The sequence below is a fragment of the Dermacentor andersoni genome, chromosome 6 (assembly GCF_023375885.2).
Source record: "Dermacentor andersoni chromosome 6, qqDerAnde1_hic_scaffold, whole genome shotgun sequence".
NCBI classification, from domain to species: Eukaryota; Metazoa; Arthropoda; class Arachnida; order Ixodida; family Ixodidae; genus Dermacentor; species Dermacentor andersoni.
Window position 1 is genome coordinate 35,694,650 of NC_092819.1, and position 25,716 is coordinate 35,720,365.

General features: G+C 41.6%; 2 protein-coding genes across 2 annotated transcripts in view; both read left to right on the forward strand.

Annotated features, from left to right (window-relative positions):
- The window catches only part of Tace (ADAM 17-like protease Tace), a 33,840-nt gene extending 28,903 nt beyond the window's left edge, over positions 1 to 4,937 (forward strand). The window contains exon 21 of the mRNA XM_050170594.3: positions 860 to 4,937. Within this exon, the coding sequence (XP_050026551.2) occupies positions 860 to 1,073 (214 nt within the window). The 3' untranslated portion in view covers positions 1,074 to 4,937. The remainder of the gene's footprint in view (positions 1 to 859) is intronic.
- Positions 4,938 to 6,503: 1,566 nt separating this feature from the next.
- On the forward strand, positions 6,504 to 23,598 carry LOC126521880 (dihydrolipoyl dehydrogenase, mitochondrial). Its single transcript, XM_050170609.3, has 14 exons — positions 6,504 to 6,618; positions 7,064 to 7,151; positions 7,409 to 7,488; positions 7,572 to 7,710; positions 8,346 to 8,446; positions 8,547 to 8,690; positions 10,231 to 10,332; positions 11,609 to 11,833; positions 13,013 to 13,149; positions 16,553 to 16,614; positions 17,053 to 17,180; positions 17,921 to 18,058; positions 21,150 to 21,239; positions 23,341 to 23,598. The coding sequence occupies exons 1-14, from the start codon at positions 6,577 to 6,579 to the stop codon at positions 23,404 to 23,406; spliced, it is 1,542 nt and encodes a 513-aa protein (XP_050026566.2). The 5' UTR covers positions 6,504 to 6,576; the 3' UTR covers positions 23,407 to 23,598.
- The last annotated feature ends 2,118 nt before the right edge of the window (positions 23,599 to 25,716 follow it).

Here is a 25,716-nt window from a genome sequence, read left to right on the forward strand (position 1 = left end):
TTAGAACACTGCAAGCTTCACATAGGCCCCAGTACATGGCCAGGAAACAGCACCGGTTGCTTGCATGGTGGCTTTGAAACTGTTGGCAAAACCTGTACATCTTACTGCGACTGTTATCAGTAGTTGTGAATGGGAGCCCTCATATAGGGCTTCTTGTATCTAGCTATCATAAGGCACAGATAACATGCATGAGAAAGTCCTGACATTCTAGAGTTAATGTCACGGACGTTCTTGATCCCGCCAACCTCCTGTTTTAACTGCAATTTCTTAAGGAATAATTAAGGAATTCAATGGGAAGAAATGCAAGAACACCCGTGTATCTAAATTTAGATGCACTTTAAAGAACCCCAGGAGGTGAAAATTAATCCGGCGACACTACGACATGCCTCATAATAAGATCGTTGTTTTGGCACGTAAAACCCCATAATTTAAAAAAAAAATTTTGAAGTTGTAGGGAAGATCCAGAGAGAGCACTTGTTTTGGTAGCAGATGGGTGAAGGAAGTGTAGTGAACGATGTGTAATGAAAATGGTAAAAACAAGTACTTGGGTGCTCTTGCATTTCGCCCCCATCGAAATGCGGCCACAGCAGCCGCATTTCAATGGGAAGAAATGCAAGAACACCCGTGTATCTAAATTTAGATGCACTTTAAAGAACCCCAGGAGGTGAAAATTAACCCGGCGACACTACGACATGCCTCATAATCAGATCATTGTTTTGGCACGTAAAACCCCATAATTAAAAAAAAAAAATGTTCAAGTTGTAGGGAAGATCCAGAGAGAGCACTTGTTTTGGTAGCAGATGGGTGAAGGAAGTGTAGTGGACGATGTGTAATGAAACCATATCTGCTCATGTTTCAGCGGCATGCACCCATCGAGGTATGAGGGGCGCCTTTATGCGAGACCGAGCAGTGTTACCGAAGGTGGCAACTACAGCAGGCATGACCCGTCTGACTACTACCACCACCATCCTCTGCACACTCAGGCCTACGGGCGACCGAGTGCAGCATCTGTCTCATCTGAACGGCCTGGCAGCCGTTCGAGGCAACACATTGAGAACTACACGGCCCTGTAGCTGGCAGTTGTTGTCATTGTCATTGTCATTCACTTATGCTTTTCTCATAATTTTTGTCCTTGTTTGATGGAGATGACTGAAGTGATGTTACATGTTTTTAAGAAAAGAAAAGAAAGGGCACCTAATTTATTTTGCTCGGATGGGAGACTTGGAGCATTAAGAAAGCTCCCTGTCTGAGAATGCAGCATCGAATATATAAGGGCTGGCAAAAACACAAGCAGCTGAGCTCACTTGATATTCAAGGAGTGTTTGTGCTGTCCTGTTTACTTTCATTGTGTTCCTCTTCTTGTTGCTTTTTCCACATGAAACTTGGATGGTACACTGTCATTATGAAATTACAAAGCTCAAATATAGGTGACTGACGCATCACGTTTTCACATTTTGCAGTATATGGTGTACTTTCAGAAGAGCAAGCAATGTATGTAAACAGTGAGACAGCAGATATAAGCCCATTCGCATTCAGCTTGCAGTTTCCCTTTCGACCCACTGAATATATGTAGATTTTTGGAGAATGTGCAAATTTTTTGTTTTGACCATAAGTGTGAACTCGACAGTTCGTTTTGTGTACTGTGGATGAGAAGTGATTTTCGTAGCAGTGCCCTCTCTTTAAGCACTACTGCAGTTCCTAATACAAATGGCCTAAGCGACTACTTGTGTCACTGGTTGTCTACTCTGTGGCTTGTTGGCATCACCTGTATGTCATCTTCTTTTCCTGTAGCAAGGACGCATTTCTTTTATGGGAGGGCAAACATAAAACTGTTTAGGAAGGAGGGTATATAAACAGAAATTGAAAATAGGAAATAGGGAAGTAAATAGGAAAGAAAAAACAAGATGACAAATCACAAAGACTGATGTAAACAACGACAAAGATATGCAGAAGTAGGTAGGAGTAAATGCAAAGAATTGTTTCTGCTCCCACATTGCCAGCAATATATTCGATTTGTTTTGAATATTTGTGCCATATCAAGTATTCGAAAAACTTCAAGTACATGGTTTCTGATTGAATACAATACTAAAACATACCTAATACATTTGGCTAGTATGCAAAGTTTTCTATTTCCACGTCCCTAGTTACTTTCAATGACACTGCTGCAGACTGGGATCACCGGATAAGCCTCACCATGTTTCTTTTGTCTTCATTTTCGTTGGATGCTAGAGGTTTTCCTTTTTCTCCGAGTGACACCGAGTAGATGCATTTTTAACACAACTGACAAAGCATCTTGTCTTTACCTTGTGCCGACACTTATTCATGCTTATAAAGCTCGGAGTTGACAAGTGTGGACAGATACTATAGAGAGTGTTGGCAATATGTACAGATAAACTTCAACCAAGAAATTGGTCACCTCAGTAAATAGCTGAAAAGAGCTTCTTGCTCCGAAATCAAATGTTTCATTACCACACTGGGTAGAAGTTTACCGAGACGTTTAGTATGTTTTGTAAGACAGGGAGCTACCACTGCAGAGGTGTTGCCAGCCAAAACATAGAGATGTATAACTGCACAGTTCAGTTGTGTGTGTTTTTAACCATGGTGGCGGTATGTTTTAAAGACGATCACTGATTGTCTTTCTCCAGAGAAACCGCTGTTTGGCAAAAGGAGTAAGGTAGGCACTGCCAGCCTCCAGTAAAACCTATTCATATCATTCTAAGTTTGTATATTTTAAATGTTGGGAGGTCAGAAAAGTGCACTCCTTGCATGTGAAAACAGTTCATGTTGCCCAATTCTTCATTCGGCACTTTCTTTTTGCAGCCTTTTGATTTTCACATGCCAAAAAGCTTCAAGCAACTTTCATTGAAGATATTGGAACAAAATAGGTTATGTAAACTTAAGAAAGATAGAACACTCCTGGCCTCCCTTCTTTGTGTTTTTATCAGCAATGTCAGGAGTGGGAGTGGAGGGGCTTGGGAAATGGCTGCGTTCACTTCTCCATCTAACAGAGCTTTGGCAAAGGAGTGACTGTCACCCCCCTCTCCTCTAAGCACTTCTGGTGCCCCTTCATTCAATTCTTCGTTACATTTTATTGATCTCTTTTCATCAGATTGCTATCTGTTCTGTCATGAAAGGTGGCAGCCGTCATTATTGGCAAGTCTCTTTGTGCTGCAGAAAAGAGCACATTCACAGACCTTTCAGCAAAAGAGATTAAAGAAAAGGAAAACTTTGTCTGGTTATGCACATTTGAATAAGCAATGCAGGCCTTGCAGGTGTTGCATTAGGCTTGCTTTTGTACCTTTGACTATGTTACAAGAGCAGACATGTCGTGACAAACATGACATATTGTCATGCTTGCTACTATGACGGCAGACACAAGGCCTTGCAGACAAGGAGGTGCAATTTTTAAAAGTTCTTTGGGGTCCCTTTTATGGATGGAATGGTAGCAGTTCTATGAGATAGTGGAATGGTTGTAAATAACAGACCAGTTGCTCTTGTCACAGGCTCTTTAACATCTTGTTGGTAATCATAGCAGTGCTTGAAATGGAGGACAATTCCTGTGTCCCAAATTTATCATTTCTGTTGCAACAAGAATTTACTTTAATGAAAAGTAAAAACATTTTAGTATCTTCTCCATTGCTATTTTCATCAGGTATACAACATAGCCGTTGAGAGTTTGGGTATTTCTAATCATTTTACAATGTCTTTTACCTTTATCATTAGTTTACATGCTTCCTACCTTGTTCTGTTGTGCCATTTGCATGAAAGTTCTTTCTCCTGAAATATGTAAATTTTTTTTGGAAATGTGAACTACATATTTTGCTGCATCTTACAAAGGGTATACTTCTTTGGTTGTGAACTTTTAACCTAATGTGCCATGCTTAGTTTTATTAGTGTTGTTTGACCATTGGTTGTTAAGCATGTTCCTACCATTTTGTTCCCTTCTGAACTGATGTGTTGACCTTTTGCGGCCTTGTTTCTTATGTATTTGAACAAAATTAATTGAAATGTGTATGACAACTTGACAGGTGCTTGTGTTTGAGCTTTTGAGGAGTTGTGATTTTTATTGAGCTCTGCTGCATTGTGCATTTTTGTTTATTGTTGTGCACTGCTCAGTTTCGCAAAGACAGCAGAGCATCCATGTCTACAGCGGTTACATTGATTTAATGTTTGAACATGTGATTCAAGCCTTGTCAATTTTTTTGCAAACATGCACATTTGTCAAGAAATACTGAGGAGGAACGCTTGTTTTATGCTCATTGTTTTGCTCATGTGTTAGTGTTGTGGTAACTTTGATATTGAGCGCTATCTTTTTTTTTTTTCTCTCTCTCTAAAGGCCCCGTGAAGCATCCCACTTTGTGTTTGGAGACATGTAGTGTGCTTAGTGTCAGTCTTTGATCAAGATTCACCTGAGTTTAACAAAAACTTCATGCTCTATATAAAACAGATGCTTTTAGAATATGGCTGATTGTGTTAAAAACAGAAACTGGCCATCATCGATTATAACACTGTCTTGTTCTAAGCAGCTATGGTAATAGCTTTTGAGGCACTTTTCTTGCTGTTGATAGTCACAAACCTAAGTGATTGCTCCAGTCCAGGCCAACTGTAAAATAACCTTTCTTTTAATAAAACAACTTTAATGAAAACAAGCCCAAATATCTATGGTAAACAAGTGAATTTTACAAGCAACTCTCGTAAAGCAGCGAGCCCAAATTCACTTAGGAGCTGGTGACCTTGCCACTTCCTGTCATTCAGTATACACCTGCCCCACTTCGTTGTGTTCACTTACTCACATTATTTATTGATTTGTAGTCACCCTGAATCAGAGATTACATGCATTTTGATTTGAATTGTTCTAGTCATGCTGAAAGTTCAAAAAACGATTATGTTCTGATGCAAGTGCTCAAAATTCAAAATAAAACCATTTCCTCCTCCTCCTCTCTCATTTTTTTTCCAACCATATTATCACCATTACAACGTTAGTGAGCTGAACAATGCGAAACAGTTGGGATGCTTTGGGCAAAACAGATTTTCATCTTGTTTTGTCTCGGATGGATCTGGCTATTTATTGGTAGCAGGGTGTCGCTGTACATTGCTTACAGTCCCTTCTCTACTACTGAAAGAATACAAAACAAAGTAATATCTCACTATTGCCCTTAACCTTGTGATGACAGTTCCCATCATCATTTGATGGGTGTGTCACAGACTCTACCACTGCATGTAAATTTGCAGCTTGAAAAAGCAGCTTTAATTCTGCACGGCCAATGGCTTGTTTGGCTGGTAACTTCTGAGGACTCTGGCTATGTTTGTTTTATTTTGAGCATGAGTGAGGCTCCATAGATAATGATGCAACCCAATGAATGCTATTGCATCAAGTTAGTATTCCTGCAATATGCCTTCAAAGCTGCCTTGCGCATGCTTACGTTTACTGAACTGATCAGTAACTTTGACCTTGACAAATGGTTTCTCCAAATTCTCAGATGAATGTGCTGAGTAAATTTCAATGTAACATACGTGGCTTATCAATGGTGTTTGAAGAAAGTTGCAACAAATTTTGAACAACACATTTCTCTGGGATGACAAGAAATGTGCTAGTTTTGACAGCACCAGTACATTATATTGTCAGTGCTGACTGGAAACTTTTTTTTTTTTTTCATATGAACTATGGAAGGGTTGAGATGAAGCTGCCAAATGTTAGTCAGATGACTACGTTGAGATCTATGATGTTTCAGGGATGCTTAGAGTAAATTAATTTTCCGACAAATAAAATCTGGAAAGCAGTCGCTTGCACAATATTTTGCTGATATAGTGAATGTCAGCGCTAAATAATCTATGCACACATAATCATATAAGAACCCTTCTTTGCCCTCATCTCTTGTAATGATCAGAATAAAATCGAATTTCGCTTCAAAATAAACTTCTAAAGCTCGGAGCCTGCAGCAGTATTTATACATGCCGTTGTTAATTATTGCAGCTCATTTTTAGCTTGTATAGCAAAACTTTTAGGAGCCGCTTTTTTTGCTGAAGCGGTAAGAATAAAGTCCCTTCATGATATTTTCCGCAACCAAGCTGGGAAGAGCGTCGCTCAGATCAAGGGCCTTTATTTAAAAAGTGATCAATTGCGCTAACCTGAAACACTTAAATATTGTCATAACAACATGACATGTTGGAACATGTCGGGCACATCCTATGCTGTATATTCTTGAATAGTCCAGTTGGCTTAGTTTATTCATGGTTTATTCTAGCGTTCTGGTGGCAACGTAAGGACGTAAGCGTCTGCTTATTTTGACTACCAGCCCGCTGCGCTAACGTTGCTGGAGCTCCGAATAGCAGCGATAACTTTGCATGTACTTCGAGGTCAAGATAAATTATAGGGTCAAGAACTATATTTACGTATTAATGCCTTTTTTTAGAAATAAATACGCACCACATCAATTAAGATGCACAAGAGTATAAAAATTATTTTCTGTTATAATATAGTGAAGTTTTTAAATGTGTAGCGGCGCTGCCGCCGAAGTCGGTCGATTTTGCCGTCTGTTTGCCCTTCCCGCATCGAAAGACGTGCGAAAATACAGTATGCAGTCAAACTTGTGGGCCAGGCTAATTCCAGCGCTAAGGGTGAGTATAAAATTCACTTTAGAAAACGTGGCCGAACCTCAGCGGTTGTTACTGGCGACGCTAGCCGAGTTCTTGAGTGCTTGGCAAAGCATGCTTCTCTGTTGCACCTTCCTAAAGATAGCAGACCGAAATCGTTGGTGCCTTTGACCGGTACCTTTTGAGTTAACTCAAACTATGAATGATTATTGGTTCATGGTCTTTACGTATGTCATACTGCATATAGGCCCCGCGTAACGTGTGTTTATTTACATTGGTAACAAATTGACCTGGTGGTCTCCATGCGTGTCCATGAACATTCCGTCGTAGAGTGTCGCGTCGGGCTTGTTGAACTTCTGTAAAAAGTCAGCCACATATCGACATTAATTTGTTGCTGCATACTTCAACTTCTGCTCTCAATACGCCGTAGTCTGTGCCGGTTTTGACCCATGCTTTCGCACGGACACAGGCTTCTACCTTGCAAAGGTCAGCGTGTACTGGCATCGCGGTACCCGGTGTCCAGACGTCACACCACCGGAACTACTCTAGCAGCACAGGTAAAGACTCGCTTGGAGTCGCAACAAAGTCAACTCCTGAGGCTGGACATGTACACATATTGCGTTTCCCGTTCACACGATATGTCTTATCACTTTCGCATGCGTCTGTGAACAGTCATCGCACATCCGTAACGCACCCTCGCTGTAATATGGACCCATAGTGTATTTGTAGGTGGCTTATAGTTAACGTTTCTTTGTTGCATGATGTGACTTGCCGCATGGATATGTGTTTGATAATGAACATGACCAAATTGCAGAGGAACAAGATCTGGTTGTCATCGGTAGTGGCCCTGGTGGTTATGTGGCCGCAATTAAAGCTGCACAGTTAGGATTAAAGGTAACCAAATCTTGCACATGCCTTTGCACATCTTTCTATTCTCGGCACCGCGTCTTATGTGGCGTTGTGCCGTTTCTATGCAGACTACGTGTATAGAAAAGAATGACACCTTGGGCGGAACCTGCCTGAATGTGGGCTGCATTCCCTCCAAAGCATTGCTGCATAACTCGCACCTCTACCACATGGCACACTCAAATGACTTCAAGAACCGAGGAATTGAAGGTGATCACCCACTGAAAACGCTCATGCAACATGTCAGAATTTTTCCTGCATTGTTTGCAAGTTAAGACAGCTCTGGGTCAGCATCTTTGATAGTTGTAATGTTGCAGAGAACTATAACAATTCTTATTTATACTGTTGCTGTCGACTAAGCTTCATGCTGCAGTATATATCTCTCTGCCTTAGCAACCACAATACACTGCTTATAATAACTAAGGAGTTCAAAAACCCATTTGTTGTAACCATGTAGCAATTGCATAATGATGAAGCTATAAGTGGTATTGTGAATAGACTGCACTGTACATTTTACGAAGTGTGCTGTACTGGAGTGCACCTACTTGCATTTAGTTGTATATACTTATGTCCTGTAGTTGATTTCAGCAGTGTTGAGTTTGTCTCGCTTGTACCGTTCTATGCACTTTTTTTAATTTTAGTAATGCTAATTTGGGCTGTTCAAATGGAAGCAGTGGGATTGTACTGCCGATTCAAAGTGCTTATTCTAAGTTAGCAAGCAGAAGAACAGTCACACTGAATTATTCACCAGTGCATTAGTTAAGACCCACATATTCAACATGGGCCCAGTGTTGACTGACTGTAACTAAAGCTCTTGGCACTTTTTCTCCTGGCTTACCAAATAGCCGACAATGTCCGTCTAAACCTTGAAAAACTTATGGAACAAAAGAGTTCATCTGTAAAAGCCCTCACTGGTGGAATAGCACATCTTTTCAAGCAGAACAAAGTAAGTGCAAAACTGAGAACATGCTCTTACAGTTAGCCTAAGCATAGGAAACAGTCCGTCTGCAGCATGCTGTGTCTTGTTCCTCATTTCCTTGTTGCAGGTCACACACATCCAGGCCCATGGCAAGATTACTGGCAAAAATGAGGTCACTGCACTTAAGCGGGATGGTTCGTCTCAAGTTGTAAAGACCAAAAATATCCTGATTGCTACAGGGTCAGAAGTGACACCTTTTGCAGGAATTACAGTAAGTATGCTTGCATTTTTCATTGTGGAACTGTTGTGGTACTTTTCCTGATCATAAGATCTTAGCTGAAGGGAACACTGTACAGTTGCAATGTGTTCGGCTGTTAACCACCACCTGTGACTGGTAGACTCCTATAATTTAATAAGGGCAAGTGACTGCTTGTTTGTTTAAAGGAGTGCTGACACATTTTCAATGTATATTCTTCAACAAATAAAATCTCAAGCACTCTAAACACTGCAAAGGGTACTGGCAAGGGTAAGAGTGGCCTAAATAATTTAATACAATAATTGTTTTTATGAACAAGTTTCAGTTTCGCAATCCAGGATGTGGTGCATCATGACATTATCGTATACTGACTTGCAGTGTTTCTGCTATCACTGCAGTTACCATACACGAGTGCAGCCAAGAAAAAGGCATGCAGCACTGTTGTTTATCTTTTTTTATGCGCAATGTCCTCCCACCTAGCTTTGTTGCTACTGTATATTGGCTTGCAGTGTTTCTGCAATCACTGCGGTTACCATGCTCGAGTGAAGCCAAAAAAAAGGCACGCAGCACTGTTATTTATTTTTTTTATGCGCAACATCCTCCTACCTAGCTTTGTTGCTATACACCATCAGAAAATATTGCTCCATGTTATGATGTCCCAGTTTTGTTTTTAACACGAAGTCTGGCATTTCAAGGTAAACTTTAATGTCAAGCCGGGATATCTCGTGTCCCATACTTTATCCTTGCTGAATGTTATTCGTAGGTATATGTGCGAAAACCGTAAGAGTTTTTACAACTCAAAAAATATGGCAGTGCTCCTTTTAAAGTGGAGTGAGTAGGGAATGATTGTGTTCTGCGTGCACAGGCAAAGTTAGCCTTCCAGGATTATGTCGGCATTGCTCTGCTTGTGTATGCACCATGTAGTGTGTACGTGGTCAATTATGAAATTAGTTTAAAAGGTCTGTGCCCTCCAGGAACTTCAACAGGAAGCACAATAGCTGCCTCCTTATAAACCTCCATACTTCCATGTAGATTGGGCATTTCAGAGAGCCTTGGCAAAAGCCTCACATGCACATGTTGCACTGTAGGACGTCGCTAAAAGGTACTGCATAGTCTGGGCACGTTCAGAATAAATGGGATCCTTGTATGCACAAGGCAAGGTTGGCACAAGAGAAATTTGTATCGGACATGTTCTGTGTGCTTTGAGTTTGTTATTAAAATTGAAAAAAAATATCTAGGCAGTTCCTGTGTTTGTTGTAGATTCCTGAATTTCTTGTATATGTCTGATGCATGCCTACCTTTCTTAGTGCCTTTGACTGGCACTTCTGAGGCAATCCTTTTCTTCCGTGCACAGTGTTTTTTTTTTCTTGTCTGTGTGCTATATTTGTTTTACGCTCCTGTAACAGCCCTACCTGGGCTGATGGTGTTTGTGAATGAAATGAACACAGGCAACACTGAGCATTTCAAGTTGCTGTAGATGCATATGCTTTTGCAAATAAAGCTGTTCTGTTTTCTGTTATATGGCATGTTGCACATAAAACTAATGTTCTTGCAGGTGGATGAGGACTCCATTGTGAGCTCAACGGGTGCCCTGAGTCTCAAGAAAGTGCCAGAGAAGCTGATTGTAATCGGTGCTGGTGTAATTGGACTCGAACTGGTGTGTGGTTGCAACGTGGTTATTTCACATGCTTACTTTGGAAACTAAAAATGTGAGCAGTTGTAAAGTAACTTGAAATTGCTAACTCTTGCAGCACATTTTCTTTCAGTTTGTATAACTGTTATTCAGTTTGACACCCTGTCATGCCGAAATGAAATGTGAATTGAAAAACAAAATAGAGCACATTTTATGCTTAAAAGATTTCCATTACAATGTTTCGTTGTAGCGTAAACATGCACTGAATACACCTTAGTCCCAAAGCTATGCATCTATGAATGACGCCTGTGTCATAAAAGCTGAATGCAGAAAGGACCCTGCCGTGGTGGCGTTTTGGCGTTGTGTTGCTAAGCTCGAGAGCGCAGAATCAGATCTCGGTCATGACAGCCGCATTTCAATGGGGCAAAATGCCAAAACACCTGTGTACCGTGCATTGAGTGCACATTAAAAGACCCCAGTTGGTCAAAATTAACATGGAATCTCTCACTATAGCATGAGTTTCTCACTACGTCGTAATCATATTGTGGTTTTGGGACTTTACTTTAATTTAATATAGAAAGGGAAATGCTTATAATAGCTTGGTTTCATGAGTTCACACATGATTCTGTAAAGACCGTACATTAGTGCAGCATCATTTTGCTAGAAGTGCTCCTCTGTGTGTTAATTAAATTACATATAATTTCTTTCTCTTATAAACACTCTTCAAATTATGCATTTAAGTTATTTGTGCTGCTGTTACTTGCTACCTAAGCACCGGTGTCCCTATTGGTTACCTTAGCTAGCAGTGTTGCTTTGTTTCCATGTTTGATTAAATGAAATAGTGATGTGATGCTGCCATATACAGAGCGCACAACCCTGTCAAATACAGAGCAGAGACATGTATTTTCTGATGCCTAGGATTCACGTATACCTATGTTAATTAGCATGCCTCGTAGTGCTTAGCTTTTGTTATATCACAGGGCAGTAGCAAGTTTTTTTCCCCCTTTATTATTAGGTATAAAGTGGATATGAGTATAGGGCCAGATTAAAGTAATAATTCTAATCCAATTCTTTTCCTGATCCGAGTGGCTCGCCCCACCTGCATCACTACCGCCAAGTATTGACCAGTCATGAGAGGTGTACATATGATAAGTAAAAGAACTGAAAGCAATTGTCACATTATATTGGCTTAGATTGTCATTAGATCTGACAGACCCAACATAAATAGAAACAAAATAGTATCATTTTCCTGAAACTTTAGGGTCACTTGTTGTCATGCGAGCCTAACTGTTCAAAACAGGGTTCCGTCTGGTCTCGGCTTGGGTCTCAAGTGACAGCTGTGGAGTTCCTGGGCCACATCGGTGGCATGGGCATCGACATGGAGATCTCCAAGAATTTCCAGCGTATACTTACAAAGCAGGGTTTAAAGTTCAAGCTGGCTACAAAAGTGATGGGTGCCACCCGCTCAGGCGGCACTATCAAAGTCAGCGTGGAAGACGTCAAAGACCCCTCCAAGAAGGAAGATGTAAGCCATTGCTGTCTCTTCCTCTGTGAGCTAAGTCGGCATTGCCTTAAGCAAAGCAATTCTTTAATGTGACACCAAAGGTAAATGCTGGATCAAGGTCGATTGGTAGACTGTTTTTCTATTAGGAAGCTGTTATATTACTGATGAACACCACAATAATGAAAGGTTTGTGAAAATGATGTTTTCCAATCCATGAAGCAACTGGTGTGGTACTGCAGGCTCCAGGCTACTGCTTACCATAACTAGTTAAAGGGATCGCCCAGCTGTTAAAAAAAAAAGTACTTTATAATGAAGATGAGCCTTGGCCAACATGTCATGGTTGATGGAACAAGATGTGAAATCAAAACTGACTGAGATGTCCCATATGTTAAAGGGCAACTCCGGCATTTCTTTAACCATATTAGGATATTGTCATTTTCAAATGGCATTGACAGTCCTGTTGCCGGTAGGGTGGTTAGTTTGCTTAGTAACTCGTCAATCATATTATATAGCCAATAAATGAGGTACCGAAACTGAAACGGGTAACTGCTTCTTGTGATGTCACAATGAGTCAGTTACGTCAGGTCCTACACTACTGTAATGTAAACATGTAGTACACGTGGTTGCAAACACCAAAAAAAGTGAAGCTGGTGATGTTTCCTGACAGGAAGCTTTTATAGCTCTTTCGAACTAGACAGAGGTGAATTCAGTGATGATTTCAGTGACAGTGTAAGCGCTAAAGGATCGCTGTTTGCTTTCGAGCAGCAGTTGCCGCCGTGCGAGGCGGCTGGCATGCCCGAGCTCAACGCACTGTGCTGCGTCAAGACGAAGAGAATTACCTGTTATCATGTCTGTCAAAATGATGACTGTTGGCCGTTATGTTGTAGAAAAAGGAGCCAGCTTCATTGTTCCTGGGGGAAGTGGCAGTGTAGTCTCTGACGCCACAAACACAGGGTGGCCGGAGGATTCATGGGCATGAGTCGGGAACATGCGACCAATATTTAAGATTCATTTTCAAAAGAACTAAATGACTTGCTGCCATATCGTTTGGCACAGATAATCAGAGTGCAAGAAAGAATGTATATTCAAAATTTTGTTAAGGTCAGTGAATATCGAAAAATGGTTGGGGTTGCCCTTTAAAGAGCACTTGGGAACAGGCATGCAACTTCACATGGGCCTTTCTTTTTTTTTTTTCCTTAGTTGGAATGTGATGTCCTTCTGGTGTGTGTTGGGCGACGACCTTACACCGATAACCTTGGCTTAGAGGAGATGGGCATAAAGAAGGACGAGCGTGGCCGTATCACTGTCAACTCTCGCTTTCAGACAAGCATCCCCAAGTGAGTAGTACCTTGTTGCATTTTGCTCTTGCTGAACACGATAATGGTGACATGCTCGGCAGTTCTCTGTATTGGTGACTTGTGAATGAGTCATCGAAGCATTCAAGAATGTTAGTTTTCTTTTGTCAGGTGATGAAAGCAGCATAGAGACCTACAAAAACTAGGGTGAAACATTTTGAAGCTTTACATCAATGACGCAAGTAGAGTGCCATACAGAGAAAAAGCAGACTTGCTGACAATTTCTTTTTAGTCATTTTTGTCAACAAGGACACTTTTCCTAACAAGTAATAATAGCATTGTTTTTGTTGAGAAAGTGACTCCTTACAATATGATCAAGAAATCTTTGAACAGATATTAATTGTTTTCGTCATTTCTCTATGAAAACTGTGAGACGCATTCCTTACTTTACAGCAGGGACCGTGGACAGGTATGGCTTATTCATAAAGTTCTTACTAAATTGCTTTTGTCAACCACCTCTTAAAGCAGCTTCTGCATCTTGGCAAACATCTTCGATGTTCGTCAAAGTAAAGTTTAGGTGCCTCTGCATTCTTGAGATGTTCCTACTGTTCAAACATTTAAAAGTGGGGGGGGGAGTAGAGGGGGCTGGATAGACATTTTTTTTTCATGGGCACCACCATATTGTGTAGGCAGTGGCACCACCTAGGAGCCGTTGGCATGCTGGCTTGGGCATATGCTCCGTGTTGTATGCCAGGTATATGCTTCGCTGCAGTTGCTGGTAGTTGCTTTGTGCTCTCCCAATCTATTTAGTATGATGTGACGTCTTGTATGTTGGAAATGTTTGTGTGAGAAGTACTGAAGTGATTTAACTTGGCATTGTCAGAGTTTTTTCTGTCGGTGAGGTGGACTGAGCACCCAGCGCGATGTGTGCTCATGTGTTTCAGCCTACATTCAGCCTCGGAGATCAGTTGTCTATATTTAACAAATCATTTCACGAATGTGCCCTTACAGCAACATTGTCCATGTAATTCAATGCTGTTCAATGCTGTAACATACACGATGATCGTAACAGTGTGGGTACCATACCGCTATGGAATAAGCTCTGCTGTTTATTAATGCAAAAGCATTATATGCCCCATTATGCGAAAATTCGGCGTTGTCGTCGTCGACATGACCGAAAGATGGCTTCAAAAATGGCCGACGGCACAACAAGTAAAAGCACACAAAAAATGCTCTGTCAGATTTGTCAGGCAGGTGGCTGTAAACAAGTTCAATTAATGGAATTGAGAAGAAAATTTGGTACATTTCGGTCTGGGAGGGAATCAAACCTGGGCCTCTGGGGTGCGAGACGAGCGCGCTTCCCCAACGCCACGATGGCTCCACGGTTATGGTTGACTGAAGTTGTGCCTAGCGCACGCATCATTGCACACGCCACGTCACTGCCTCCGTCACTACCTACCACATGCCACTTGCTCTTCGGATTTCATCGGTGCTGTATCTGCTGTGATGCACTCTCGACGCCAAATCATGAGTGTATAAAATGAGGTGTGCCTAGCGCGTGCGTCATTGCACACGTCACGTTGCTGCCTCCCGAACTTGCTCGTCGGATTTTATTGGTGCTGTGTCTACTGGGATGCACTACGAAGCGTCTACCTCAGCGGCATCTGTGAAATGTGGCTGCCCAGGGAAGCATGCCGCAGAAGACGACGTAAGGGAACACAAGAAGGAATGCCATGCAAGTTTACGTGCACGACAACATACAAATGAATACCTAAGCGAAAACATTTCCCCAAACCGGCTACATGCTTTCGCATTCCCACACGTAAGCAGTCTTAAGTGTCCCTGCCGAACTTTTTTACAAGTGCTTAAATTGTCATCTGTGGATACATTATGCGACTACCTCGTTTGCTGGACATGGTTTCCACTCAGGAATAAAAGAGTAGCAGCATACCATACAGTGTGAGCCACGACAGGCTGCAGACTGTGCGAGTGTTCAAAAAAGTGGTAACTGCTGAGTTATAGATTTATTTTATAGCGCGTAGGTCAATCATGCGACATCACAATGTGTGGTCTTATTGTGGCGTTAGCCCGTGATCTTTTTCTGAGATATGGCGACAACATTGGCCAGTCGACCACTCTAGACAAGCTTCATTGAAACTTGACGGGGTTCAAAGGGATGAAAACCTTTTTCTTTTCTTTTTTTCCGACCCGACCTCTATGGTGCACTCATCTAGGAAATTGTATCCTCACAAAGAGCCATCGCATTCTTTTTACGTGATTTCCTTTGGATATCACTGCTTTAGAGAGGAAAAAGGCGATGACCAAGCACAAAGCCTATATGTATCATGCTGGTAGCCAACCGCAGTGATTGCGGTGTTGAGCCACGCCATCGACCTCATACAGGACACTAACATAGACATAGCATAGTAGACTTGAAATGCGTGAGAGTGATGCCGGTGGCTGACACAAATATGACGATTGGTGCTTACATATTTCAGGGTTGTCTTGGGTTTTACATGAGTGCTATTACGTGTCAGTTCCCATGTCAAGTGATCACATAGGTTTTCCCATTCACTCTTGCAATTTGCAGTCACCACTAGTCTTCATTGAGTGGAAACCGATGCAGCCAAAATAGTTCATAGGACGTTCACACACTGCGGCTAATGACGCACATTGCATGGTGGCGCACCTAAAAGAAATTTCCGCATACTGTAGTTACTGCTGCCCCAAGGGCTACACAGTGGTTTCCCCAAAACGTTGTATGAATTGTCATCACTTCAATTTCTTGGAGCTAGAACATCTCCAAATCATTTCGCAGCATGCAACGACAAGACATTCGAGCAACAACGCACTGGCTTCCACAAGCCAGAGAGGGGAAAAGGCTTGCGGTGTGTCCTTTTCTCCTTGACCGATGAAAGGTCTATAAACTGTGCTGGTTCCTTTCTCAAAGCCACTGATATACAGTCAAACCCAGATATATCGAGCCCACATATAACGAATTATTTTATATATCAAACCTTTTGTAACCCCCCTTGGATTCGATATATCCAGGTTCGACTGTATTGCTAAATGTCAATGTCTCTCCTTTTTTATGAGCTTGCTGTGGGGGGAACTAGATGCCTAGCAATCACTGAAAAATCCATCTGCAAAATGCTTCGGTTCAAAAATATTAAGCTTGTGTGTGCCTGTGCTGGCATTGAGGGCAAGCATTTGTGTTTCTTTCATTATTATTTATTTTATGTTGCAGTCTGGTATCTTTGTTTACCTTGTAACATTGTGCTCACTCAAAAGTGTCAAATCATTTAGGTGACCAAGAAATGTAGTTGAAGAATGCTGAAGGGAATAAAATCATCATCATCACTATCACCTGTTTTACTGTTCAGGTGTGCTGTACTGCTCATTCACTTATTGTAACTCTGTGCAAATGCTCCTTTCTTTCATAAAGCATTTACGCAATTGGTGATTGTGTCCCTGGTCCAATGCTGGCTCACAAAGCAGAGGATGAAGGTTAGTGTCTGTCTACATATTCAGTTATACCAAGTGTACAGTTTACTTGTAGGTGTGTACTATGTTTTAGATTTAGCATGCTTGCTGTATGTGTCTTGTGGTGCAGTGTTGTTCTAGATACAAATTTTTGTTGCAGCCATTGATAAGTGCAATAAACTGCCAGGCAAAGCTACGGAAACTTGGGTGGCATCCAGATTTTATTATCAGAAACAATTTTTAGTCATTTAAGCTTGTCAGTGTAGTTTCTAAACATACAAAACTGGCAAAACTTCTTGACTATCAAGTTGTTTGCCAATGTATAAGGCTTTGAATAAATGCAATCTGTTTTAAATGACAATACAGGGTTTTTCTTCTCTTCAAATTCTTTAGTAGCAGAGCCCACTGTCTTAATCACAAATAACAGAAGTAATTGACAACTAATTTCTCATGCATGTACAGGCATTGTCTGTGTTGAGGGCATCATGGGAGGCCCAGTGCACATCGACTACAACTGTGTGCCTTCAGTTATCTACACGCATCCAGAAGTTGGTTTCATTGGAAAGACTGAGGAAGATCTGAAGTCCCAAGTGAGCAATAGTCTGTTTATTTTTACTCACGGTGTGCCGTGAATTGTGTTTTTGCAATGACTCGCATGCTAGGAAATCTGTGTTCAGGTTGCATGCATGAAACAGCATAAAGCCCTTTACCTTTCTTGGCTCATTAGCTGGCTTGATACTTAACCTTTATGGTCCTATTAGGCATCAGTGGCTGGATGACTGTAGCTGAGCGAGAGGTCATGAGGTCAGTCACCACAACATTGTCTTTTTAGTTTCCAACCATAGCAGCTGCGCTCCAATAATGGTAAACCATGAAAATGACAGTGTGCCAAGATTTCAGTGGAGGTAGGCCCACTTGGCCAAATGAGTTTTAAGGCCCCCTCAGTGTCCCTCGCAGCTGTGTTGTAGCCAAGTTGTTGCTATTGGACAAACCAGTTACTTGATCATAAGACTTTGTCAAGCTAGATGAGGCTAGGCATTGCTTGTTATACGATGACAGCCTAGTCATGGTCATACTACATGCATGAGCTTTATAAAGTTTAACATAACCACCTGATATGTTGCTGTCTCTCAGTGTTTTCGCTTGTTGCGGCACAGTTCAGATGCATGAATAATGAAAAATAATTGATTCCATGTGAGGATGATAAGCAGTTAATAAGTGAAGTCATTGGTACAATTGGTTCGTGCGGCTGCATTCTTTTTGCAACTGTAGTGGTTGCATTGTTTCATCAATCTCATGTCAGTGACAGGTGCGCCCTTGATTTGTACAGGGTGTTGACTACAAGGTGGGAAAGTTCCCTCTGGCTGCAAACAGCCGTGCCAAAACCAACAATGAAACAGACGGTCTTGTGAAAATCCTGGCTGACAAGCAGACGGACAGGATATTGGGTTGCCATATGATTGGATGGGTGAGTTTTTGGTCCCCTGTTTGGTTGTGCATCAAATTGATAAACAATGTGTGAAGTTGGAAAAGTCAAAACTCATCATTGAACATGTTAAAACAACAGTATGAACAGTGGAAACTTCAGAAGTCAACACAGAGCAAGATATATTAAAAGTTCACTGAACATAAAGGCAATGAACATTAATCGATTTGAACATAAATGCAGTTGAACCTTGACATAAAAATGTCACACTTGTACCAAAAAAAAACATGGTCAAGTTGTGACTTTTGTGAAGTTGAGGCTTTTTACGTTTCAGCAATAGGCTTTATTTCAAAGGTTCCTAGAAAAGTCCTGTTGTATAGTATGCTATCTCTTACCATTTATGAACAGAATCCTGCAAGAAACTTGACCAGCACTGTGGTGAAAGCACTGTGGTGTGCAATTACACATTACATTGAGATTAAAGCTTCTGTGCCGACTGTGCCTACTGTCAGTAGCTGCTGTCACATGGTGCCATGTGTATGCTTATGGTATCACCATCATAATGACTGGCCACAACTAGGCTGGTATTTTGTTTGTTTGTACCACTGTTGTAAATCTCAAGACCAAGATTGCCATAACATTACTCCTGATAATGACGCAGCATGACAACACAGAAACAATCATTCCTTTGGTCATTGTCAAGGCTTGCTTCCAGTAGGCACTTTTTTGTTTCGACCGACTGGCGGCATGTTTGGGAGCATATCTGTGAGAACATGTGCACGAATGAGATGCATTTTGTTTCTGTATCAGCATGACGGATGGCAAAAATGCTCTGTGTTTGTGTAGCAATATACACTGTCCATTGAAAGACAAAAACATTTGACTGTATTTTAGGACATCAAAAAATGTCTTCCAAGTCTGGAAGCTAGTGTATACTGCTTGACTATAGACCGTTTTTTCGTAGGCGCCGCCATATTGTGAACGCAGTGGCGCCGCCTATGAGCAGCGCCATACTGGCTTGGGTGAAAGCGGTCTTTGGCATGGCAGGTATACGCTCGGCGGTAGGTTCTGGCATTTGTTTTCGCGGTCGTGCAGTCTGTTTAGTATGACGCGCGTTTTCTACGTGGTAAACGGTTCTGTGAGACGTGCTGAAGTGGTTTAAGGCGTCATGGCCGGAATTTCTGCTGGCGTTGAGGTGGACGGAACACGCAGTGCGACGTGTGCGCGCATATTTGAGTGTACAATCAGCCCTCGGAGACCGATTATGTATTTTTGAATGTTCCAATCACTAATGTGACCTTATTGCAGTATTATCCTCTATTTCTAAGCTGCGGTTTAGGAGCCATGAAACATACGCGACGATCGTAACAGCGTGGATACCGTTCTGCTACGATAGGAGCTGTGATGTTATACTTTGACAAGCGTTCGAACTGTTCGCTGCAGGTTACGTTGCGTGACTACTTGGTTCGATGGATGAGATTTCCGCCCCTGAATAAAATAGTTTTGGCAAGTAATAGCAGCATACCTTACAGTCTGAATTAAGCTTGTCCAGCAAAGGGACTGTTTACGAACTGAGCGAGCGTCCTAAGCAGTGGTAGGTGCTGGATTATATATACCTTTGTTCTATATACCGCATGGTCCAAGCATACGGCATCAGCGGTTATATATTTATAAACGTTGTGCGGCGTGACTATGCGAGGTCTTACTGCGGCGTTAGCCCGTTTTATCTTGCGTTTTCGAGAAAAAGGATGATAACCGAATTTTTTTTTTCGGTTGTGTTCGTTCCGTTCTCTACGACGCACTCACACGTATTACGAAAATGTTCTCCTCAAGAATAGACATCGCATTCTTTTTATGCGATCCCTCTCATATATTACGGCTGTATGCAGGCCAAAAAGGCAATGCCGAAGCGCACAGCTTACATATGTATCGTGCTGGTTCACCAACCGCAGTGATCGCTGTGTTGAGCAGCGCCATCGGCCTCATGCAGGAAGGCTAGCGTAGACATATGGTAATTTGAAGCCTACTAGACTTGAAATGCGTGAGAACGATGCCGGTGCATCACAAATATTTGATAGCGCCTGCCGCTGAGATGTTTCGTGGTATCCTTAGGTTTGCCGTGCACGAGCATGCGCTCTTATGCTTTATGTTTTACTCCCTACGCCAAGCGATCAGATAGTGAGCAGATTTACCATTTCATGCTGCTAATACAGAGACACCGGTTTTCATTGTTGAATTAAAACCGGTATAAGCAAAATAGTTCACAACACATACACACACCGCGACTGATAATGTGCGTACACCGCGGCTGATAAAGCGCGTCACATTTTTGCACCCCCAAGAGATATTTCCGCCTACTGTAGTTACCGATCCGCCGAAAGGCTTCCCTGACAACCTTATATGAACGGACATGGCGTAAATTTTACAAAGTACCATCTAAAACATCTCGAAATCGTTCCGCAGCACGCGACAGCAATACTTTCAAGCAGCGCCGCGCCGAATCGCCCAAGCCAGAGAGGAGAAAATGCTCTCCGCGCGCCCTATCCTCCTCGCCCGATGAAACGGTCTATAGCCCTGGCACAGCCATGTCTAAATCATAACTTTTCGCAGGTCATACGCTGCAAATAGGCAGCTGTGTCTCCATTTCGTTGCTCTTTGTAGTGATGAGCCAAGAATACCCTTGCAATATATGCTAGCTGATTTCACTGCAGTAAATGTGGCAGAGTTGTTAAAATCAGCAATGAATCAAATAGAAGTGTGTTGGTGCTAAATGGAAGTTTACATAAAAAATGATTGTGGGAAACCTTTAGCATAGTGCCTGTGCCAACTAGAAAGCAGAATCTTAGAGTACAGAATGCACAACAATGCCTGCTGCATAGATACTCATGCTTAGCACAGAAAGGAAGGAGCCAGGCCTTTCTGTGTTTGTTAAAGCTTCCTTTGTACTTTGTTAACAGAGGATTCAATAGGAAAACAATACTTTGTCGGAATAATTCTCTCCTCTTTTTAAGCATCAGAGCAGCGCAGTGGTCAGCAGAATGTAATGAACAACACAAATGCTTTCATTTTTTGGCTTGTGCTCAAGTTGTGCTGCCATGCAAACAATTAATAGTACCCTTCATGGTCCCTACAGGGTGCTGGTGAGATCATCAACGAAGCTGCCTTGGCAATGGAGTATGGAGCATCTGCTGAGGATGTTGCTAGGGTTTGCCATGCACATCCTGTGAGTAGCATATGTACGAGGTTCTCACATCCCGCCTTTCCACAACCTACAGACACACTCATTCCTTTGCAACACTTTTCAATAATGCTTTAGTTCATGCTCGTGCTCCAGTAATCTCCTGGTTATTGAGCCGAAGGATATGAATGCAAGTGTGGGAAATGTCGCCGTTAAACTGCTGCCTCGTATAGGTTTATGAGGTGTAAGTAAACTTCTAGTTGTGATTTAAAATTTTCAAGTCCTAGGTATGGTAACCTTGTACACATACTGTTTTGTTCATATGACATCCAACATGGCTTGCAGTTGTACTATAGTCTGGTTAAACACATCGCTTAGTGGCTAAGGCATTGCGCTGCTAAGCATTAGGTCGTGCTGTCAAATCCTGGCCACGGTGGTCGCATTTTGAAGGGGGTGAAATGCAAAAACGCCTGTGTGCTATGCATTGGGTGCACATTAAAAAAATATCTGGTGGTCCAAATTAATCCAGAGTGCCCCACTGTGGTGTGCCACATTATTAGATCACGATTTTGGCATGGAAAATGCCAGAATTTGAACTGCTACCAAGGAAGCATACTTGCACATGGGAATGCTTGCATTTGAATGAAATGCATCATGTAGTGTCCCAATTTGATGCTTCTTACTTGCTCCAGTATATTTCACTATTATTAATTTAGTTGACTTGGGTGGTCTGACCATTTTTTATATCTTTATTTTGGTGACCTGTGTGAGTGGGTGCTTTATTGTAATTTATAATCATAGCAAGCAAACATATATCCTAATGTAGTTTGTTGACTGTAGATACCTTTTGTCAGATAGCTTGAACAAGGGGGCGTAACGACTTTGATCGCAGCTACAGTATTCAGAGTAATCATGTATCTGCACATGTTGAGCTTAGAGCATTGCTTTGATAAACTATGAAGGCTGCCATAAAGCCAAGCATTCTGTTTTGTCATATGCATGTATGTGGAAACATGAGCTCTGTCATGGTATTTGCTGTTAGTCATAACTAGACTGTACCATATTTATGTAGGAAATGATATTTTGCACATTGTTGCCTGGCTGAGTTTGCATCACAGTGTCTTATATTCTACCAGTGTTAATAAGTGATGCTGCACAAGCATTTCAAATGTCAATTTTTGATGGTACTGATGAAGGGTAGGTTAATGACCTTTGCAATTTTGTCCTTGCTGAGCTCATTGTTGTGGAGCTGCCACGAGAGGAGGTATTTCTGCCGTTCATCTAAGTTTAGAAATCGGAGCTGGGTGATGGTGCTAATTATGTGAATGCTGCTGTTAAAAAATTTTTAAATAGAACCAAAATTATATTGTAACTACATAGTATGCTTATCAGAATACATAATCCATTAGTCCGTGTTTCGGTAATCTGGAATCTGGTCTATTTCACTGTCTTAGTTCGCTGTTCAGTCACAAATCTGATGCAAGTAATGCTAACTTGTGACTCGTCAAGTACCTCCTGTTGATACACTTCATACAGAAGCCCTTTTGCCATTACGGTGGTCTCGTTACAGCATGCAGCATAGTTGTCCTTCGCTAATATTTTACAAGCACGAAGTTCAACAGAGAAAGTAAACAGGTACAAGATATCCTGACTTATTCGATGTGCAATTTTGAACCAACTTTTATGGTAGCGAACTATGCATCAACTTCATTTTAGTTCACAAAACTTATGCCATGCCATCCTGTTTCAGTAAGCTACAGCTTTCATGAACCTTCTCCATCTTGCGGGATTCTGAAGAACTGATTTGCCATGTTCATCCCTGTGCTTTGAGTTGTCGATTAATTACCCCTCCCTCTGCGATCTGCTAGCCTCTTGGCTAGCTCAGATAGTAGAGCGACCGCCCTGGTAAGGCATTGGTCCTGGGTTTGATCCTTGAACCAGGCTGAATTTTTCTTCAACTGTGAAGCTTTCTTTCTGAGAAGCCCATCTGGGTTTCCTTTGTAGCTTTGTGCTACACTCGGGTAGGTGACAATTTTTCCCCTTTCATGAACCTTCCTCCACCTTGCGGGAGTCTGCAAAACTGATTTGCCAAGCTCATGATCAGTACAGGTACTTATCTGCCGTGATGCATCCATTTTTCTTCCAGACCGTTTCTGAAGCATTTCGGGAAGCAAACCTGGCTGCTTACTGTGGCAAGCCCATCAACTTTTGATGCAACCTTGAAGCACATGAAGGCGGCAGCATGGCATACATTACTGGGTCACCAGTACTGTCTGCTGCAACAAGGGAGCAGCACCATGTGCAACAAACTATAGAGGAGTTCGCGTGCATTGTATAGAGTCATGTTCTTAATGAAAGCATTGCAAAGGGTTTGAACGTGTAATAAACCACTTGTAACATCTGCTTTCATTCATGATTCATTTCATTCAACTCACAAAGAAACATGAGAGCTGAAAGCTTTCTTCCTAGCTTTTATAATTGCAGTACTTTGCCGTTTCTTTTGGGTGTGAGACGGCTTATTACAGTGTTGGCGTACAGTGAAATATTGACACTCATTTGCAACCTATACTTCTTTTTCCTTCCTGTTTTAATGTTTTTAATTGAACTGGTAGCTCCAATTAAATTGCTACATTACAGCAAAAATTCGTTTCTGCATTTTTGAGGCATAAACCACTAATAAATAAAGTTGCTTAAGCGGAAGCTTCAGCTCGAGGCCAACTCTGATTTGGCTATTCAGATACATGTAAAACGCAGAAATGCTTTTATAAGACAACTGCTAAACCGATTTGAATTATATTTGTTGCACTTGAGGGGGAAAGTTAGTCTAGTGACCCTAGGAAGCAGGTGTTCTATTTAAAGCCAGGAACCTTTTGCAAAAATTCTTAAAGTGGTAAGCTTCAGTAAAATTTATATACAAAGTTTACAAATCTAACTGCACCAAAATAGATATCGCAGTTCTCTAAACTGAATCCCTTAGAGCATCTAAAGTGGACAAGTTTGATATATGAATTTACTGCTTACTCGAAATTGCTACAATGTTTACGAGGGTGTTGCAAAACTACCTGCAAATTAGTGGTATACTTCAGAGTGGTGTATAAAATATAATTTTTGTTTTCTTTAGACTTATTATTGGGTGCAGTTTACAAAATTGATATTTTTTATTGCTGTTAGTGTTGTAAACATTATACCTAGCAATATTTCAATTTCCACCAATTTGTTTAGTAAAATTGCCGGCCTAAAACAAATGTCCTCTTCTGCTGTCACTAGTTTTTAATTTTTTCTTTTATATGCAACAAAGCTCATGGCAATCGGTGCAGTGGTTGTTGAGAAAAACTATTTCTCAGTTTCCATGTATTTAGTTGAAAGTCCCCGAGCTAGAGGCAAATAATTGCAGTTAGTAAGGAAGAGATTCCTAGTATAGTTAAATGTAAAAGCTTCCAGAACTCAACTTTCCTCTAAATGTGAACTTTCCTATGCAAATTTTACTGAGTAAATGGCATGTCAGTGTTGCCAAATAATGGGAGTTACCTTGTCGTGGCCATATGCATGTACAGCTGTTTTCTGTCCTTGAAGCAGCTCTTATAGTTCAACCCCATGCAAGCTTGGCCGTCCCTGGTTCACAGCAATCTACGAATGTTCAACTGTATTGGCTGGAATAACGGTATTCTCCAAGCACACTGAATCAAAATGTTCATAAACTAAATTTAAGGTGGCATTATTACCTGTATGTTACTTTTGCGTTGCTGTCTGGCTTTCTATCTAGGCTATTGCTCTAATCAAAAGGTCACTTCATAATTTGCCATAAAAAGAAAAAAGCCTGAACTAATACACAGTCCTCCACCACAGCATTAACAGCTCATAGCCCCACAATGCATCTTTTACATGCAATTAGTCTTGCCAAACACAACACAGCAAAAGTGCAGCCAATATTTGCAGCACAAACCACAGTGTATGAGTAGCCAATTAACGAAATTTCTCTAACTTTTGAATTACCGAGTATGTATACTAGTATTGAGCAGCTCAGTCATATACTGTCAAGGTCAATGCCATTTGTCCAGGTGGTAAATTAATGTATGCTGTCCACCATGACTGTGACGATCCCTCTACGGCATTTGACGCTCTGGCCAACCACAACACACCTTTCACGCAATTGACGCGATGTGAACATGCCACGATGCTTGCAGGTCTCGCACACATTTGCTAGTAAAGGCAGGCCGGCAGGCACTCTTCCCTTTCCTGATTCGCTTTTCCCATCATTTAGAACATAGGCTCAAAAGAAGAGTCAGGAATTCCGAAACTGTGGAGTCTGCTACATAGCGTGGGGGTGGTGACGTGGAAGTGTATAGTTTTGACTGTATTGCACCAGAAACAAGGAGTAGCGTAAACGCTGGGTCCCTCATTGATGTCGCAACCAGATGAAAGTGCCGCCAGGTGTAATTCCAACACTTCGCGAATGCCAGCGGACTTAAAAGGAAGCAGCTTCGAGCAGCATGCATCTTATGGTGTGTTCGTGGAAGTTTTA

What these genes read in the sequence shown, in the direction of transcription:
- LOC126521880 (XM_050170609.3), top strand. Translation starts at nt 6,577, where the DNA reads ATGCAGTCAAACTTGTGGGCCAGGCTAATTCCAGCGCTAAGG. An exon ending in ATCTTTTCAAGCAGAACAAA is followed by an intron (nt 8,447 to 8,546) that starts GTAAGTGCAAAA and finishes TCCTTGTTGCAG; the next exon opens with GTCACACACATCCAGGCCCA. An exon ending in GGGTTTGCCATGCACATCCT is followed by an intron (nt 21,240 to 23,340) that starts GTGAGTAGCATA and finishes TTTTTCTTCCAG; the next exon opens with ACCGTTTCTGAAGCATTTCG.